Source organism: Plectropomus leopardus, chromosome 12, assembly GCF_026936395.1.
Source record: "Plectropomus leopardus strain MGB_pleo_1.0 chromosome 12, ASM2693639v1, whole genome shotgun sequence".
Lineage (NCBI taxonomy): Eukaryota > Metazoa > Chordata > Actinopteri > Perciformes > Serranidae > Plectropomus > Plectropomus leopardus.
This window is the reverse complement of record NC_142187.1, coordinates 30280857-30301773: the sequence shown is the minus strand read 5'-3', so window position 1 is coordinate 30301773 and position 20917 is coordinate 30280857. Positions and strand designations below refer to the sequence as shown.

The window sequence follows — 20917 nt, the reverse complement described above, 5'->3', positions numbered from 1 at the left end:
TCCAACTGTTTTTAGCTATTTTTGGGACATGTCATTTTTTGACAATTTTGCCATACTATAGCCTTGCTTTTTGGTCATTTTTTCAACATGTCATATTATGTTGTTTTGGCTGTTTATGCAACATTCTATGCAATGGCTTGTCTCTGCACGTTATTTTATGCAGTTTCCACCAGTTTTTAGCTGTTTTTGGGACATGTCATTTTTTGACATTTTTGCCATACTATAGCCTTGCTTTTTTGGTCATTTTTTTCAACATGTCATATTATGTTGTTTTTGGCTGTTTATGCAACATTCTATGCAATGGCTTGTCTCTGCACGTTATTTTATGCAGTTTCCAACAGTTTTTAGCTGTTTTTGGGACATGTCATTTTTTGACATTTTTGCCATACTATAGCCTTGCTTTTTGGTTCATTTTTGCTACATTCAATATTATGTTGTTTTTGGCTGTTTATGTAACATTCTATGCAATGGCTTGTCTCTGCACGTTATTTTATGCAGTTTCCAACTGTTTTTAGCTGTTTTTGGGACATGTCATTTTTTGACATTTTTGCCATACTATAGCCTTGCTTTTTTGGTCATTTTTTTCAACATGTTATATTATGTTGTTTTGGCTGTTTATGTAACATTCTATGCAATGGCTTGTCTCTGCACGTTATTTTATGCAGTTTCCAACTGTTTTTAGCTGTTTTTGGGACATGTCATTTTTGACATTTTTGCCATACTATAGCCTTGCTTTTTGGTCATTTTTCAACATGTCATATTATGTTGTTTTTGGCTGTTTATGCAACATTCTATGCAATGGCTTGTCTCTGCACGTTATTTTATGCAGTTTCCAACTGTTTTTAGCTGTTTTTGGGACATGTCATTTTTTGACATTTTTGCCATACTATAGCCTTGCTTTTTAATTCATTTTTGCGACATGCAATATTATGTTGTTTTTGGCTGTTTATGCAACATTCTATGCAATGGCTTGTCTCTGCACGTTATTTTATGCAGATTCCAACAGTTTTTAGCTGTTTTTGGGACATGTCATTTTTTGACATTTTTGCCATACTATAGCCTTGCTTTTTTGGTCATTTTTTTCAACATGTCATATTATGTTGTTTTTGGCTGTTTATGCAACATTCTATGCAATGGCTTGTCTCTGCACGTTATTTTATGCAGTTTCCACCAGGTTTTAGCTATTTTTGGGACATGTCATTTTTTGCCATTTTTGCCATACTATAGCCTTGCTTTTTGGTTCATTTTTGCTACATTCAATATTATGTTGTTTTTGGCTGTTTATGCAACATTCTATGCAATGGCTTGTCTCTGCACGTTATTTTATGCAGTTTCCAACTGTTTTTAGCTGTTTTTGGGACATGTCATTTTTGACATTTTTGCCATACTATAGCCTTGCTTTTTTGGTCATTTTTTCAACATGTCATATTATGTTGTTTTTGGCTGTTTATGCAACATTCTATGCAATGGCTTGTCTCTGCACGTTATTTTATGCAGATTCCACCAGTTTTTAGCTATTTTTGGGACATGTCATTTTTTGACATTTTTGCCATACTATAGCCTTGCTTTTTTGGTCATTTTTTCAACATGTCATATTATGTTGTTTTTGGCTGTTTATGCAACATTCTATGCAATGGCTTGTCTCTGCACGTTATTTTATGCAGTTTCCAACAGTTTTTAGCTGTTTTTGGGACATGTCATTTTTGACTTTTTTGCCATACTATAGCTTTGCTTTTTTGGTCATTTTTTTCAACATGTTATATTATGTTGTTTTGGCTGTTTATGTAACATTCTATGCAATGGCTTGTCTCTGCACGTTATTTTATGCAGTTTCCAACTGTTTTTAGCTGTTTTTGGGACATGTCATTTTTTGACATTTTTGCCATACTATAGCCTTGCTTTTTCGGTCATTTTTTTCAACATGTCATATTATGTTGTTTTTGGCTGTTTATGCAACATTCTATGCAATGGCTTGTCTCTGCACGTTATTTTATGCAGTTTCCAACAGTTTTTAGCTGTTTTTGGGACATGTCATTTTTTGACATTTTTGCCATACTATAGCCTTGCTTTTTAATTCATTTTTGCGACATGCAATATTATGTTGTTTTTGGCTGTTTATGCAACATTCTATGCAATGGCTTGTCTCTGCACATTATTTTATGCAGATTCCAACAGTTTTTAGCTGTTTTTGGGACATGTCATTTTTTGACAATTTTGCCATACTATAGCCTTGCTTTTTTGGTCATTTTTTTCAACATGTCATATTAAGTTGTTTTTGGCTGTTTATGCAACATTCTATGCAATGGCTTGTCTCTGCACGTTATTTTATGCAGTTTCCACCAGGTTTTAGCTATTTTTGGGACATGTCATTTTTTGCCATTTTTGCCATACTATAGCCTTGCTTTTTGGTTCATTTTTGCTACATTCAATATTATGTTGTTTTTGGCTGTTTATGCAACATTCTATGCAATGGCTTGTCTCTGCACGTTATTTTATGCAGTTTCCAACAGTTTTTAGCTGTTTTTGGGACATGTCATTTTTTGACATTTTTGCCATACTATAGCCTTGCTTTTTTGGTCATTTTTTCAACATGTCATATTATGTTGTTTTTGGCTGTTTATGCAACATTCTATGCAATGGCTTGTCTCTGCACGTTATTTTATGCAGTTTCCAACAGTTTTTAGCTGTTTTTGGGACATGTCATTTTTTGACATTTTTGCCATACTATAGCCTTGCTTTTAAGGTCATTTTTTCAACATGTCATATTATGTTGTTTTTGGCTGTTTATGCAACATTCTATGCAATGGCTTGTCTCTGCACGTTATTTCATGCAGTTTCCACCAGGTTTTAGCTATTTTTGGGACATGTCATTTTTGATAATTTTGCCATACTATAGCCTTGCTTTTTAGGTCATTTTTTCAACATGTCATATTATGTTGTTTTTGGCTGTTTATGCAACATTCTATGCAATGGCTTGTCTCTGTACGTTATTCTATGCAGATTCCACCAGTTTTTAGCTATTTTTGGCGCATGTCATTTTTTGAGAATTTTGCCATACTATAGCCTTGCTTTTTTGGTTCATTTTTGCGACATGCAATATTATGTTGTTTTTGGCTGTTTATGCAACATTCTATGCAATGGCTTGTCTATGCACGTTATTTTATGCAGTTTCCAGCTGTTTTTAGCTATTTTTGGGACATGTCATTTTTTGACAATTTTGCCATACTATAGCCTTGCTTTTTAGGTCATTTTTTCAACATGTCATATTATGTTGTTTTTGGCCGTTTTTGCAAAAGTCTATGCTATGGCGTATCTGTGCAATTTGTTTTATGCAGTTTCCAACAGTTTAGAGCTGTTTTTGGAACATGTCATTTTTTGACATTTTTGCCATACTATAGCCTTGCTTTTCGGTTCATTTTTGCGACATGCAATATTGTTGTGTTTTTGGCCGTTTTTGCAAATTTCTATGCCAAGGCATGTCTCGGCATTTTCCTTTATGCAGTTTCCAACTGTTTTTAGCTGTTTTTGGGACACAAATTTTTTAACTTTTTGCCATACCATAGCCTTGCTTTTTGGGTCATTTTTGCGACATGCAATATTATGGTATTTTATGCCATTTTTTCAACATTGTATGCCATGGCTTGTCTATGCACGTTATTTTATGCAGTTTCCAATTGTCCTGAGATGTTTTTTGGAAATGTCATTTTTTGACATTTTTGCCATACTATAGCCTTGCATTTTTGGTCATTTGACATGTCATATTACGATGTTTTAGGCAGCTTTTGCAAATTTCTATGCACTGACGTGTCTTTGCACGTTATTTTATGCAATTTCCAATTGTTTTTAGCTGTTTTTGGGACATGTCATTTTTTTTACATTTTTGCCATATTATAGCCTTGCTTTTTGGCTCATTTTTGCAACATGTCATATTATTGTGTTTTGGGCAGTTTTTGCAAAGTGCTTTGTTATGGCGTGTCTCAGCATGCTATTGTATGCTGTTTTCAGCTATTTTCAGCTGTTTTGGGGACATGTCATATTTTGACATTTTTCGCCGTATTATAGCCTTGCGTTTTTGGGTCATTTTTTCAAGAAGCGATATTATGGTTTATCTGGCGTTTTTTGCAACATTCTATGCTATGGTGTGTCTCTGTACGCTATTTTATGCTGTTTTAAGCTGTTTTTGGACAACATATTTTTTACATTACAGTATATTATACTATACTATAATACTATGGCAGTGTCTCCCATTACTAACAAAAACTATGGAGGGCTGCCATAGTCTAATTTTCCCCGCCATCGTCTCAATGGCGGTGGACTGTTAATTAAGAGCCCCATCAAAACAGCGTTGGATTATTATTGCGCAGTAGAGGTAGAGAGAAGCAGGAGAATGTCAAGCGCATTAAAGGAGAAACTAAACCATTCATTCTGCTGGGCCAAAAACTGTCTTTCACTTACAAAAATCTGCAAATACCGCCTCTCATCTATCAATGTGGTCTTGTGTGAATGTATCAACAGATCAATTATCAGAGTGACATTCAGCTGCATGAAAAGAACTCCGTCTGCTGCGCTGAATTTACAGACCTGGAAAAACGTTGTATATTAGACTAACACCATAAAGTGACACAAACCACCACGAGGTCATACTATAGCATGTCGTTCAAAATCTTTCGTAAAAGTTATACTAGAGCATGTCGTTCAAAATCACACCAAAAAGTCATACTATAGCATGTTGTTCAAAAAAGTATGTTATGGCAATTTATTTGACAAACTATAATATGACTTTCTTATGGGGCTTTTGTTGACACACAGTATTGTGACTTTATATGGCTTTTTTTTGACATTCTATATTATCATCCATTCAGTGCACATTTTTTCCACATACTAAACTATTACTTCTTTTTCACTTTTTGGGGGCATCTTTTAGACATAGCAATCTGTAGCTGTTTATAAAATATTTTGGTATGTGTTTTTTGACATACCATACTATGACTTTTTGCATGACCTTTCATGACGTACTATAGTATGATCTTTCATACTTTTTAACTACATTATAGCACAAGTTATAGCAACCCCGATTTTTTTCTTGATACACAAGTTCTATTGACTACATTTACTCTAAATATAGGATAATCTGTGAGTGAATGCAAACAATTGCAGTGTGCATTTGGCAAAGCACCAAAGATTTATTTCATTTGTACATGGATTGTAAACATACTGTAATTACACAGGTTTGAAAGCGGCTCTGAAGTTTATGCTATTATTGCTTTAAGCTAAAGAGGTGGAGATGCAAACAGATTGTGATCAAAGTCAAATCTGAGTCAGAGAAAGAAAGTTAGAAAAGATCACAGCTCCTGGGCTCAGCAGAATCAATCACATGAACGCGAACCCTTGGAGCCACTAATCCTCCTAATCTGAAATTATCACGGCGAAGGAAGGTTATAATGTATGTATAAGGCGGCGCAGAATCACAAAGAGAGCACTAATCATTTCTGCACTCAAATAGCCAACAATACAGACATTCAACCCGACATTTTTCAGAATCCAGTTTTAATATTTTTGAATGAACAATTCAAGGCACATGAAAACATTTTGTTCACTATTACAAGGAAAATGGACAGGGCTTGTTGTCAATTATGAAAAAAACAACAACTATTGGAATTCGAATTTAACTTTACAAAAAAGATTTTTGTTAGGTAGCCACCGCAAATAATGTTCAAACTTGATTGTATTATCAAGATAAAAACATGGTTGAAGAGCCAAATATGTCCACATTTTATAAAAGAAACTGAGGTACAATATAACATCTAGGTGAGTAAAATTTGGAAGAATAAAACCTTTCTTACAATATTTATATTACTATGTCATCTTATTATGGCTTAATATCCCTATGGGCATACCAGCTTGTACGTCATGAAAAGGCAAAATGCTTTAGGTATTATGTTCCAGTTGTTTGCTCTCATAAAAATCAAATATTGAAAGTTGTATTATTTACAAAAGGATTTTTTTGTACTTACAAATTGGAATGGTTTTAGAAGATATTTCTTAGCAAATTTGTTTTTAACACAAATATATTCATTGGATTTATTTCTATATAGTTTAGCAAATACTTATTCAAACTCCAAGAGCTGGGGCACATGCACGTTTTTAGAGTGGATTCGGAACAATATTGTACAAAATAATAATAATAATTACAGTTTTATCAAAAAGCACTTTTTGTAGCACCTTGTGTGTTTTGTGATTCTGCACAAAAGCACCTCTGTGGTTGTATTCAGAGCAGCACCTGGAGCATCCAGAGAGGGAGGCGTGGTGGGAGGGGAAGGACAAGGGAGGATGGGGCTTGGGGTGAGTGGATCCTCTCTCTGTTGCTAAAAGTGCGCCACTGTCCGCCACGGCATCAAATGTCCTTTTCCTGATGTCACTCCCATTAGTACATGTAAGTTAAAGTCATGTGATTCTGGCCCTACAAGGGCGAGGAGTAGTTTCCCCTGGTCAGCGCTTTCATGACAGGGCAGAGGGCACGTCTTCTTCTCTGAGCTTGAGTGGATCTTCTTAGCAACAAAAGAAAACAATGCTTTTTTGCTTTGCGGGGAGAGAAGGTTAAGGTTGTCAGATCTCAGTGTGTGAGTGTTAATAAGTACCCTCTGACCCTGTCCTTCAGCGGGGAGTAGGGGCGTGTCTAGCCGAGGAAACAGACGGGGCCGACCTCAAAGCCAAACCTCTGGTTGGATTCCCCAAAGTCATTCAGCATGACGTCAATGATGGGCAACTGGTCGATGCGGGGAGTGTTGATCTCCAGTACCGACTTTGAGTAGCCCTGCTTCAGCTGTGAACACAAAGGACCGTTATTTAGTTATGGTGGTACAGGGTGGTTTACAAAATCTTTTAGATGACTTTAGTAATAATAATTAATAAAAAACATCGATTAAAACATAAAAAATACAACACAGGACCCAGTTTTCTTGAAAAGCAGGTACAAGTAAGCAGGTACTGTAGATGATCTTCCGCTCAGCTGAAATCTGATTGTATTAGTAAAAACAAGAACTAAACCACAATCAATATGATCTGAAAATCAACAACAGTTTGATAACAAGCTAGATAATAGAGATGCTTTTATTCTTTAACAGTCTCGGACACGTCAAGGATTAGCAACAACACTGATTTTGATACAATACACTTCCACGTCTTCAAGGACAAAAAATTACCCGACTATAAATATTATATATAATAATCCATTAATCAATCAGTTATTAAATACTGTAAATCTAGTGCATAAAAAGGAACGGCATTTGCTTTCTTAACCAGTATCAGATTCTACACTGTCCCCTGTCTTTCTGGTCTGTACCTGTATAAACATTATTGTTTGACATTTTTCTACAGCAGTCTACATATTTGTGAGGATTAGTGGGATTTCGGGGAGTTTAGAAAAAGCAAGTTAGAAAATGAGTGTTTACCGAGCAGCCGTCCAACAGCGGCTTGATGAAGGGATTATTGTCGTAAGACATCTCCTCATCGTTGGAGCCCAGGAAGCGCAGCGCCTTGTCGTAGTTGTCAGCCTTGGCGTCGTACCAGGCCACAGACTGATGGCAAATGTAGGTGAAGTTCTGCCGTGCCGAGGAGCTCAGCAGCTTCAGGAAGGTCATCTGCACTGTGTTGATGGTGCTTTCTGCCACGTCAACATAGTTCAACTGGGGACAGAGAGATGGAGGGAAGGACAAAGGGAATGAGGAATGGAGAGAGGGAAAATGGTGGTGAGAGATGGTTTGACAGAAAAGTCGGAGAGAAGGATATGTGAGGTGAAAAGGAAAAGAGGGATGAGATATGTGATGAGGAAAGCAGGCTAGGAAAGATTTACTGTAAATCGGACAAAGTGATGGAACTGATTTTTTTTTTTTTTTAAATTACCTAAAAGAGGATGTGAACATCTGAAATAAGAAAACAAAAAGTGATGTGGAGTGACTCACAATTTTGCCTCGTTTAAACTCACTGAACCATGAACCTGGAGCCTCCTTGGGCCAGTTGGATATTCTAACCTAAAATGAAAAAAACAAGCAAAAAAAAAAACAAAAACAAAAAAACCCCACATGTTAATGACGGTTAGAGAACTTGAAAATGTGTCAGTGCTGCAGCAGCTGAACACTGATCTTTTTAAAAACATCATTTAATTCAGGTCTGTTCCTGTATTTAACAGCTGTTAACTTTTGCCAGTGACTCACTCCTGTGGATTTTTTATCTGGGTAGATGCACGTCTCTCCGCCAGCTGTGAAGTTGCAGAACACTTTGATGGAGTCTCCGATGCAGCCCTGGTTTGGATCAATCCAGTATTCACCTGAGAGAGAAACACGGCCATGAGACAGAGCCGAGGCAGCGGTAAGAAGCACAGATTTGGCCTCTTAGAGGGTAAATACTAACACTGCTGTTATTTCATGCTCAAGACAATATTGCTCAACCGTCTCAAAATACATTGATGGATTGTTTATCTTAGGTTTTGGGTGAGTGTCCACAAGCAGGCTAAAACGGTTTGATTTTAAAAAGAGTGTTTTCCTTTAGAGCTGCAACCTGATGAACTGATAGAAAGAATATATATCAAACAGCAGATATTTTAATAACCGATTAATGCCAAACCTTTAATGATGTCATCTCGTGCTCTAGTATACTGTGAAGGGAAGATTTTTACAACAATTAACATATTCGTCTATTGCAGCCTTACTGTGATTTCAAAAAGTGTCTATGGCGTTTTTGGTTAGTCATACACATGCAAAAATAGTATTTCTTGCTTTTATATAAATGTCTATCAGTGTAAGCGGGATGAGGGATTTCTGGGGGGTGATTGTCCATGCTTTCACTAAAATTTCTTTAAAAACCTCTACATGATCCGCTAAACTTTTGAAGAGTTATCTGATGCAAAAACACCTCTTATGGATCCTGCTGCATCATGCCCAAAGGAGCCAGTTCTTATTAACGCTCTTTGTGACCTAACGTGACCTATAAAAACGAATCGCTAATTTTTTAATCGCTTCAAATGCCACCGCATGCGAGCATTAAACCTTTTTTTGTGAGAAATTTGAGTTTTTTGTTTTTTTTTTATTGATGTGTTTCCATTGGTTTTTTATCATATTCCCAATTTCAGTTTGCGCAATTTGAATTTTCTCTCATTGTTCATGAAAATATAAACAGTCCATCATACCATCTGGGTAGTCAGGCTGACTGAGGTGCAGGTCGTTGCAGGTCCTGGCAGGATTGTCCTGGGTGCCCATGGGGAACTTCATGCGCTCAATGTCCTGTTTGAGGTTGTTGAGGGATCCGAAGACGTCCTCCATTCCCTCCATACCGACGCCATCTACACCGTAGTCTGCCAGCGCCTCATCTCCCTGCATCTCAGCATGACGCCTGGTCTTCCTGGCAGACTGCTGGATGGGCAGCGGCTGGATGACGTCACCGGGTGGACCCTGGAAGACGGAGGTGAAGATGAAGCACATTATTGCTGTTTATACAAATTTGTTAAGAGGTGGTTTCCAAAGCGTGTTGTCTATGTCAATCCCAGGCTCTACACGGTCAGTACTAGGTCTGTATCTGGTTATTGTAGTTATTGTTTAATCTGGCAGTTATTTTCATACTTTTTCACACTTTTTAATTATAAATTTTAAAAGGCCAAAATCCAAAGACACTTAGTTTACTATGATGTAAAGCAGAAAGAAATGGTAATTTCTTACATTTGAGAAGCTAGAACCAGCAAATACTTTTATTTATAATAAAAGTAGTTGCTGATTTATTTTCTGACTCATCCATTATATGTCAGATTGTTTCAACTCTACTTAGAGCAGTATTTAAACATAAAGCTATAGCATTTTTAATAGTAAAATGTGTATACATCTAAGGACAATAAACAGATAACTTACAGGTGGTCCAGGTGGTCCAATAATTCCAGTGTCTCCCTTCTGACCTTGTGAACCCTGACAGAAAACAAAGTATGATGTTAATATTAAAAAGAAACCCATTCTCATAAGACACATAATGGGCACCAGAAGACTGAAAATGATGAAAAAGCAACTTACAGTTGATCCCTTGGAACCTTTTTGTCCTTGAGGGCCCTAATGGAAAAGCAATATTAAGAGATGAGCAACAGTAATAATGTAACAAACTGGAAAAATGTTTGATCAATAAGAAACAGAACTTACAGAAATACCAGGGGGACCAGGAGGACCCAGAGGACCTTGGAGACCACCAGCACCCTTTCAAAAATAAAGAGGTCAGTCTTTATTAATTTGCAATTAGTAGATGTTTCATTAAAGATATGATATTTTATATATTTGTCCAAAATTAGGGCTGTTAGATGTGGTATAAATTTTGGTTGATATATGTATTTTTTCCATATTGATGTATATCCCAATATGGCAAAAGCCATATACATTAAGCAAACTGACATTTAATGCAAAATGGGGTCTACAGTCATGAATTACATTAGACAAAACTCTTTACACACACAAAAGAATTTAGTGTATGTTTGAGTTCTTAAGAATCATTTACCAGAAGATTCTAGAATGATAATGTTATCATGTGATCCTGTCATGATTTTAATAAAAAAAACCCAATAATACCCAGCCCTTATTAAAGATTTTTTTTTAAAATGTCTAAATGCAAGGCTCCATTTCTCCATTATGACTGTATATCGTCTTGTGGGAAATGAACCACACTCCCTTAAATTATGCACAGATATGACTTTATAAGATTCAACTTCTTGTGCAGACATTGGAGAGTATACTTTGATAAAGCATACTCTTCCTGACACTTACAGGATCACCCTTGCCACCTGCAGAACCCTGAGCTCCAGGCAATCCTCTGTCTCCCTTCTCACCGGGCTCACCAGGAGGTCCAATCAGACCGATAAGACCCGGATGACCCTGGAGCAGACAGAGAGGAAAAAATAAAGAACAAAAAGTGAGACAAAAGCATTGAAATAGATTTAGAAAGGGAAACAATATTTGCACAAATTATCCACTGGGGGGAAAAAAAGCCATTTTTACATCTACTAAAGTTTAATTTCTGTTCATTCATCATCTGCAGAAAATGAAAGCATTTTTTCAAAGAGAAATTGAAATGCAAATAAAGCTGTAAGTTTATGCACAGTGTCTGGCCAGGCGACCTCGGTGCTGTCTTATTTCTGCCTATAAATAATTAGTGTGTTTATGGTGCTCGTCATATTTAACAACGGTCTGTCTCGGCACCTGCTGCTGGCCAGAGTTATGGTTATCTGCTTCTGACTACTGCATGCTGGCATTTAACCAATGACCATTAAAGCGATGATATTATTGAATTTATACATATTCATTTGCTGCATTAAATCACTGTGTGAAAGCACGCAGCAGATGCTTTCTCCATCCTTACAGGGACAGACTGAACAAAGAGATAGAGGCAACAGGCCCAGCTGTTTGCTTACTTTGAAAGCTGCAGATAAGGCACATATAGAGATATGAGAAATACACAATAAAGCAATTTGAGATTAGCATCACAATAATGTCTTACCTTCTCTCCTTTCCATCCAGAGTCACCTTTCATACCAGGAAGTCCAGGAGGTCCCTGTAGAGGGAAAGAATCAGCTTGTGAAGCATAACCGACAGTTACATTATTTCACAGTGACAGCCATCGCAGATCTCTGAATTGGAGGTGAATGTTCTCCATTTATCTTACTGAGCAAATGTAATTACTGCTGCAAGCAAAACTTTAGGTAAGTAACTTATAAATATTTTATATACTTATAAATATTCATCAATACATTATCATTTCCATAAAATAGCAAAAAATATAGAGGAATCTACCATACAATTGAAATGTCATGTTTTTGTCTAAAACAGCCAAAAAAAATCCAAAGCTGCTCAGTTTACTTTCATGACAAAAGAAGCATCACATACCACATAACAGGAGCTGGAAAACAGAAAAGGTTTTGCATTTATGAGAACGAAACGGACACAGGGTTGCAGTGACCTTGATCTTTGACCACCACATTTTAATCACTTCATCTTTGACTCAAATTTTACGTTTGTGCCAAGTTTGAAGAAATTCCCTCAAGGTGTTCTTGAGATATCGTGTTCATAAGAATGCAAAGAATGCAAGGTCACGGTGACCTTGACCTTTTACCATCAAATTCTAATCAGACAAATATAATTTTTTTTTTAAATTCCTAAGGTGCTTTTGAGATATCGCGTTTACAAGAAAGGATGGATGGAAAACCAGAAATCCTAAATCCTAAAGGGCATACAAAAAAAGCCTCAGATTCTCACATTTAAGAAGCTGGAGACAGAAAATGTTCAGCATTTTTGTTTAAAAATGTCTAAAACAACTACTGGATTATCAGAGAAGTTGCTGATTAATTTTCTGCCAAACCACTAATCCTTGCAGCTTTGCAATGCTGTAATATAATCACACCAAAACTTGGCATATTGTACCATAAAGCACTCCTCCCCTGATAACTAATGTCCTTTTATGGCTAACAAGCAAAAGGCATGTAACACCTTTTTAACAAGGAGAGGGCATGCAGTGCTGCTGTGTCAGCATTCAATGTATTTTTGACTTATACAATAATTACAACTATTTTTTCACTGAGCAGGTGGGAGAGCATGTCTTACCAAAGGTCCAGGAGGGCCGTCTTGACCAGAAGCACCTGGGAGTCCTTGCTCACCCTGAAAATGAAGAAAGAAATCATTATGAGTATTTGGCTAATTACATAAGATTAAATACTATTCAAACATACTGACACATTTAAAAAGGAATACATGTCAAAAAGTATCTATGATGCCAGAATTCTGGTTTTAATTCAAGATTATTTAAACTAACATGTTTCAATCGTGTAATTTACTCCATAAAAAAATCACAATTTAAATTCTAAGATTTGATTTCAATTAGATTATATTGTGAACCCTCTAGCATAAAAACAGTGACAGATTTTTATGTATTATATTTGATCATTTTTAGGGCATTTGTGATGTCTAAATTGACAAAAAGTATTGTTCCTGTCGAAGCCAAAGTCTGTTTATTATATCGTACAGATTTTCCAGTAAATGCTAAGAAACTCAAACTAATCAATTTTTGTGTGTTACAAGCCAAACATGTAATTGCTTCAAGATGGAAAGACAGTCACAGACCTAATTCTAGTCAATGGATTTATGAGATGGCTTGAAAAACGGATTTGCAAAATTGTGTTTTTTTTTATGAAACATAATACACAACCAAACATAAACATAATTTGAAAAAAAAAAATTTTTTTTGTGCTCCATTTGATAGTGACAGCGAGATAGGAAACTTACAGAAAAGGGCCCGTGCGGGACATGAACCCAGGGTTCTGCTCAGTCTTAAATGTACACACTCTACCTGGTGTGTGATGGATTTCTATGAACAAAATGCACTCACAACAGGGCCGGGGATTCCACGAAGTCCCTCAGGACCAGACTTTCCAGCAGGCCCCTGAGGTCCCACAGGTCCAGTTTTTCCAACAGGCCCCTCGGCTCCAGCTTCTCCCTGTAAAACATCAGCACAAAAAAACAATCAGTCCCTCTTCATGGTCTACAGGGGTCACACATTCTGTGCATACCTGAGTCCTAACAGACATTTGAATATATGTCCTTCATTCAAAACCTGACAGGGATTTTTGACAAAACAGAGACTCGCTCTTAAACCTTTGAAACCTGGATCGACATCAGTTTTCTTGTGCTGCATTTAGATGCCCTTTCAAACCATTTTAACCTTTAAAATGTGAACTAATTGTTTTGATTTTTTATAAAAAACATGGGAAAAAAGGCAACCAGCAACTTCATCAGCATGAAATGTCCCACAAACTGCTAAAAAATAGTGAAAGGTGGCAAGAACATGATCTGAAAATTAACTAAAAAAAGAGAATTGTTAGAAAATTATCAAATAATACCAAGAAAGCTATATTTAGAAAAAGAATTGTTATTATTTATATTTATTAATTCTATTTTACTATTTAACTTTTTGCAGGTCATGTCCTGTTTTTGTTCTTTTCTTTTTCTTTTTTTGTTGTTTGGCTAATTTCAGAGGATATTCTTGTAACTTTTTACTAATTCCTTGCAAATTTTGGGGTAATTTCTAAAGTTGCTCGTTGCCTGCCTCCTGTGTTTTAAAAAGAAATCGAGCCAACATGCCATGGTCTCAAAGGGTTAAAAACATTTCTCCATAGTGCAACTACTGCTCAATAAACTCCACATCTTGATGCTGTTACTTTGAGTGTGTGAGGTCAAATGTGACAACAAGACATTTATCCAACTTGATAATTAAAGCAATCCTGCAGTGTTTTCCTTCCACAAAAACCTCAGATTGGAAGGATTCGAGGATTTGCAACATCCAAACAGATCAAATGTTACCAGCTCTCGTCTGTTGTCTTCGTGCAGGAACATTGAGTTCTTATGTATTGAAGTTCCACAGATGTCATATCGAGTAGGATGATCGGAGGAGGGGATTAAATTGCTCTGACAACCAATTAGGCTCGGATTTGACACTCTAGGATCACTGCGCAGGCTTTGTCTTGTCTCCATCAAATCAACTCTAATCCTTACCTCAATATGGACAGAATGTGCACTTTGTGTATGTGTGTGTTTGTGTGTGTGTGTTTGTGTGTCTGTGTGAGGGATGGAGAAAGACAGAGAACAAAAGAAAACGCGAGGCTGTGTCTGAGATTTGTCAGGTTCTCTGTCTGCGCATTTCTTTTGAACAAACTGATTTGGAGACAAACAATTTCTTTTGAGGCATACAAAGATTTTTTTTTCTATTTGAGTCACCTCATTTGTGCAAACACAGGCATGTTATGGATTTTAACAAAGCAATCAAATCTGCTGATAGCCTCAAGAAACCCCACTGCTTCTGCCGTGAGACAAATCAGTTTTATCAAAAATACAAGATCTGAGCTGAAGACTTAAATGCACACCTGAGCAGGATATTACAGGAATGGGTTTAAATCTGTTACTTTGCCCTTTACATTGTGTGCTGGACATCTATCATTGCAGACATTTCATCAGTTTTATTTAACTGCCAGCCATTTATGGAAGCAAAGAAAGGCAACTGAAAGGATACTTCACCTCCAAAATTATCCTTTGTATGTCGGCTATTCATGTTACACTCAATGTGTGAAGAAAACTTTGTTTTTCTCAAATGTCTCCACGTTAGTTGTAAAATCCAAAGAATACGAAAATTCTAGTGGGCCAATTTTAACAACAGTAAAACATCTGATAATATTTAAAAATAAATCTCCACTGGGACCCTTTGATGCCTTAATGTGAAATTGTACCTCTGCTGAATACTTAATGTTGACTTGAAAATACAAATAAATTGAAATATTTAAAACTAGATAACATTTTATTCCATAAGTCTGTAATTCCCTGGAAAGTTTCCTGGAAATGAGTATGCACCTTGGTACTAATTACTGGGAATTGTGAAGTTACTTGAGAGAAAATCTCCATTTAAGCCCATGTGAATAATCATAATTGGAAAGTACACTGTGTATTTGTGCGTCACCTGGAGAGAAACTTGATTTTGGCATGTTCACCTAACCTGCTGTGCAGTGACTCTCAAGGTTACGCTAGCAAGTAATTAGAGTTAATTTAATAGTTGGACATGTAACAGCTGAACACTACTCTATTTTCCCTATAATTAGTACTGATTTGCAGCAGAGTAATTGTTAGGAAACTTAAAAAATTCCAAGAAATTAGGGACTTGAAAAATTAAGGATTACTTTTAATTTAAAAAAACAAAAAATACAAAACTCAACCAATTGAGTTCATCTGGTTGTAATTTATGTGGCTTGAATTGCCCTATTTGACATTTCCATAGAGTAAATTTAAGTTTTCTCAGATTTTAAAAACATATAGAATATAGAATATATATATATATATATATATATATATATATATATATATTAAACATATTGAATTGATATCAAAAATTTAGCTCACTCATTTGAACTTCTAACAGGGTGCCATCTTAATGTATGAATTGCGCCAATCCAATTTAAGCATCTGAGTATTTTGACTTAAGTTTTGGATCTAAAAATTACCAAATGAATTTGAGGAACTTGAATAAAACTGTTTGAGTATTTGACACTTGTGTTTGTGAACCCTAAAAAAATACATGTAATCATTAATTCAGAAGGTTTTTAAGTAAATTAAGTGGTGTTTAAAATGTAATACTCAGTAGCAGCAACATTCACAATTAGGTATTCAGTTGATTATATGATTCAAATTAAGGCCTTTCTTGGCTTTCATATAAACACATCAACACATCAAAACCTCATCCCAGCTAGAATAAGAAGTACAACTTCTGGGGCCAGATGCACAAACGATGTGTATGCCCAAAAAATATGCATAAGCCTTTTCACACCTATATATTGGTACGAGGAATGTGCAGCAAGAATGTGCAAATCCCACGAATTCTTCAGATCCAACGTACCTATTGTGCCAGCTGAGATAGCTGCAGGTGATATGAAAGGATGAGATTAAACAACATTGTTTTTAGGCTGGTAGCCAATTTCACTGATTGTTTTATGAGGTTATTTTTGTAGCTTATGCAGCTTTTGTAAAAAGTTAATCAACGGTGCATTTAGGAAGTTAATTTATAAGTGATGAACTCATCATTATTTTAATTAACATGTTAAACTCCATGTCAGTGGTTATTTAATTTTATCCAGTGAAGCATTTTGTAAAGTCAGTTTGAATAGTTAAGCACCGTGAATTAATCATTGATCATCCTTCTGATTTTAAATAATAATGATGACTGAGATTTTATGCAATGACAGTTTGCAGAAACATGCTGAATTAGTGGTACAGATGCTACAAATATCCACAGCTGTGTGTAATAACAGCTGCTCTGGCACGTTAAAGAACTTGCTAATGCGACAAAGATGGTGAAATTGCTCTTTCTTTACTGTATTTCTCATTGACAGGTTTAGTATCGATAAGTATCAATATGCAAATGCATGTTTAAGGGCATTACTACATCCATTTATGGTGAAATTTGGGCATGCAAATGAGGCTTGTGCATGTGGGCCCAGTGCTACAATGATTTAGATTTATAACACTGAAAAAGACAAAGAAGTGCATGGCTTTTTAAATCTGACAAAAAATAACGCATGAGAATATTTGTGCCTTCGTGCATGCATATAATTTTTGGCATAAATCTTTAGAGAGTTTTATACATCCATCCCCAAGAGCTGATCATAATATGTTTAAGTCAAACGGTTCAGGTGGTTAGAAACTTACCTTGGATCCCTTTTCTCCCTGTCGGCCCTCCTGACCTGCTCGTCCAACAGGTCCCTGAGAAGAACAACAGTAAAATGCAATTACAGTTTTCTTCACGAATGCTTCAAATATATAAATATATCATTTTATTTAAAAAAAAAAACCCACTTAATAACTGTACTTCCCCATGTCAAAACATTTTAGATAAAGCTATTGAAAAGAGCACAAAATGGTATTTCTTCTCTGAAAGGGAAATTCTCCAACATTTGCTGACAAGCAGTAGTTTCCTGCTACATACTAATTGTTGAGCTGATGCATGCTCTGACCTTGAATCTTTTTTTAAAGCGAGAGGGTTATGCAGGGCCAAGCGACATCAGTGCGAGCAAATTGCCCTACATTCCCAACATACTGAGCTAAAAGCACATCAGCATTTTCACCAAACAGCCTCTGGTCAGAACCTTGTAAGTGGGCTGTCATTTGCCATTAGAAACCATAATCAAATAGACCAAACAAAAGCCACCGGTCTCCAATGTAGGTTATGAGCCCTGGCAACTGTTTATGTGCATTATTGACTGTGCGTGTGTGTGTGTGTGTGCACCCGTGCGTGCATGTGTGCTAATGTAGTCAAGCAGCCACATGCATCAGTGAGCACCAAACCTGAGTCAATTTCGAAGAGATATTGGGAAAGAGACTAAACCCAAATTACCTTGGTGAAGGATGAGAAATCATATCGCAAAGTCCATTAATATGGACATGGAACTGGGGTCTAATTTGTTCTGTAGCCTCTGTCACCTGGATGGTATCCCTTGGAATACAAATTGAGGGTCTAAAAAGTGCTTACCATACAGACATTTTTAAAATGTATGATCAGTCGTGTGAGCCTGCATTTTAATGCAAGCCACAGAACTGTAGGAAAACAAGAAAACTAGTGCGTCTCATGCTTACCAAACATTTATGGCAGTGAAGCACCACCAGTAGTAGATTTTTTACATTTCACCTCAGATTGTACTACTGTGGTGGAAGAAAAGGTACTCAGATCCTCTACTTATGTAAAAGTATATATACAGGGATTAGAGTAGCGTAAATACTACTCTGCGACTCTTCGATTGCTGGCTTATATGTCTCAAAACTGACTGCCTTTTGAGGAATTCTGCAACTTGTCATAGCAGCTATGGTTACAGTGTCCATTGCTGGCATGCAAATCCCCTTGCATAATGTTAGAAACATCTAATTATTAAGTTCTGAAACCGAGACCATATACATGACACAGTCTTATGTTGCCATTCTTTGTGTGCCAATACACACTTGCTAATTATACTAATAAGGAAAGGTTGCATTATTTAGTTATGGCAAAGGGGAATTTATGGACATCAAAACATTAACTTGAACTTTAGTGCAAATATAGCAATTTCCTGATTTTGACAATTTTTTTTTTTACACAATTTATGCAAAAGGTTCTAGTAGAGAAAGGCTGCACTATTTAGTTATGGCAAAGGAGAATTTTGGACATGACTATAAACCAAAATATAACCGTTTCCTGATTTTGACCTTTTTTGAACACAATTCATTACACACTTAATAGTAATGCTAACGAGGAAAGGTTGCATTATTTAGTTGTAGTAAAAGGGAATTTTTGGACATCAAAACATAAATTTAAACCCCAAGATTACTTTTCTTAGTTGAATAAAAGCCTAAATATAGCCATTTCCCGAATTTGACCTTTTTTTCACAATTTCATGCAAAGTATGCTAATAAATAAAAGGTTGCATGACCATTCTGTAGTAACACATTTCTGGGCATCACAAACATGGACTTATACTTTCAAATCAAGTTTCTAAAATTAGAAGAAGCAAAATCATTGCCACTGTTTGTTGTTGTTTTTGTAATTAAATAGCTCATCACGTTAATCACTCAAATTTATCCGATGACTGCAGTGATGTGTGCAGCAGAGCTGGTTGATACTGATGCTCTGGAGGATAAGTTTCACTTTCCTGAGCATCATCTCGACTGAAGTACACAAAACAAAATTAAATCACTTTAAAAAACAAAGTTTCTATCCTCTCTTGCCACATTGTGCCAGCCTTCCATACAGTACATTAATGGTGCGCTTTATTGCCAACTGTAAAACATTATAACAGTAAATGGAATGCATCATAAAAAATGCCACGCTAGAGAAATGAAATAATGTCAGCTCAAGTCTGATGTGACGGAAAGGGCATTGAGTGCCAGATATTAAAGTGACAAGTTAATTTCCTGACGTGAGCAGCAGCAGCTGCTGCTGTGCTGCTGCTGCTTTCAGATTACTGCAAGTCGAACCCACAATACGTCAATATTCTCTTCCAGGATGTGCTCTGTCTGCAATTAGTGGTTATTCTAGGCACTCCGTTTCACTAATGGACATCATTTCCTGTCAAACAATTGTATATTAATCTAAAGTTCAAACATAAAATGCTGTTGTTAATGTATATCACCCTACAGTGGGTAAGAGCATGCAAGCCTGTAACAGCATTGTGAATCTAAAAATAGAGTATCTCCAGAGTTTAGCAGAAGCATCATCTCATGCATCATTTTGGAAATGTACTCACCCTTTTGCCTGGAGGTCCTGGTACTCCAGCTTCACCAGATGGACCTGGAGGGCCCTAGAATAGAGTAGATAAAACACTTGACTCCACTTCATAAAAATTGGAGAGTTTTGTTACATGAGAAAGTGCTACTTTTGCAAAAAAAAAAAAAAAATAGGGTCTCGTTCGTTTTCCACATTGTTGCTACATTTACTTCACTTAAAGTGATAGGCGGTCGATTTCAACAGAGCAGAATTTAAAATAAATAATAGCAACAGGATTTCAAGCAGAACTGATAAAAGTTTCATTTCTACAACTTCCCTTATTGTTTAGATTTTGAATGTTGAAGTAAATAATTAAATTTATAGATATTCAAAATTCTGCCCGTTCAAACTAATCTGCATTCGCAGGCTTACTTCACACATTAAGGCTACAACTACAACTATATATTCTGAGAAAAACAGGCTGAGGACATTTTTCTTTGCTTCTGTCGTTAAATAAATCAAATATTTATTCATTTTACACTGCACTGTTACTTTATTATTGTATTTTATACCTGTCTCAGTAATTTTTAACTTTTTATTTGATATCCTCTAGCTCTTTATTTAAGTTTCTAATTGCATTCAAATGTGCTTTTGTAATGGGTTTCTTTTGCACTATGTCTTGATGCTTTTGATGTTTTATGTAGAGCATTTTAAATTGCTTTGTTGCTGAAATGTGATATATAAATAAACTTGCCTTGCCTAAGGATTTAATCTTCACACAATATTATGTAGATGGGAAATTAGTAGCTGACTGTGACTGGTTGGATATTTTTAATTTGTTTTCTGAGCAAGTATATGTCATTTTTAGACCGGGTAATACTCACAGGTTGTCCGGCCTCTCCATCGTCTCCTTTGTCCCCTGCTAAACCATCAAGACCCTAAACAAAACACACAAATGACAGCATTATTCATCTCATAAATGGTACTGCAATGCCATTTCACATCACAGTAAGGATTAATGTTATGTGTAACGTAATAATGGCACATTTGAGATGTTTTACACCAAAGAAAAAACACACAAAAAAATCAAAATCATCCAACACAAAATGGAAAAGTCAAGATTGACACATGAAAA

General features: G+C 36.1%; 1 protein-coding gene across 5 annotated transcripts in view; it reads right to left on the bottom strand.

Annotated features, from left to right (window-relative positions):
* The window catches only part of LOC121951566 (collagen alpha-1(XI) chain-like), a 173078-nt gene that overhangs the window by 37559 nt on the left and 114602 nt on the right, over positions 1-20917 (bottom strand). For 4 of the 5 annotated variants that reach the window (XM_088085788.1, XM_088085787.1, XM_088085786.1 and 1 more), the window contains 15 exons: positions 20667-20720; positions 19823-19876; positions 17259-17312; positions 13402-13509; positions 12621-12674; positions 11521-11574; positions 10791-10898; positions 10176-10229; positions 10053-10088; positions 9897-9950; positions 9185-9446; positions 8214-8326; positions 7962-8030; positions 7452-7685; positions 5160-6823 (listed from right to left, as the gene is read on the bottom strand). In XM_088085788.1, coding sequence (XP_087941914.1) covers positions 6677-6823; positions 7452-7685; positions 7962-8030; positions 8214-8326; positions 9185-9446; positions 9897-9950; positions 10053-10088; positions 10176-10229; positions 10791-10898; positions 11521-11574; positions 12621-12674; positions 13402-13509; positions 17259-17312; positions 19823-19876; positions 20667-20720 — 1455 coding nt within the window. In that variant the 3' untranslated portion in view covers positions 5160-6676. Of the gene's footprint in view, positions 1-5159; positions 6824-7451; positions 7686-7961; positions 8031-8213; positions 8327-9184; positions 9447-9896; positions 9951-10052; positions 10089-10175; positions 10230-10790; positions 10899-11520; positions 11575-12620; positions 12675-13401; positions 13510-17258; positions 17313-19822; positions 19877-20666; positions 20721-20917 lie in introns of those variants that run through there. The other variant, XM_088085785.1, reaches the window with a different exon arrangement.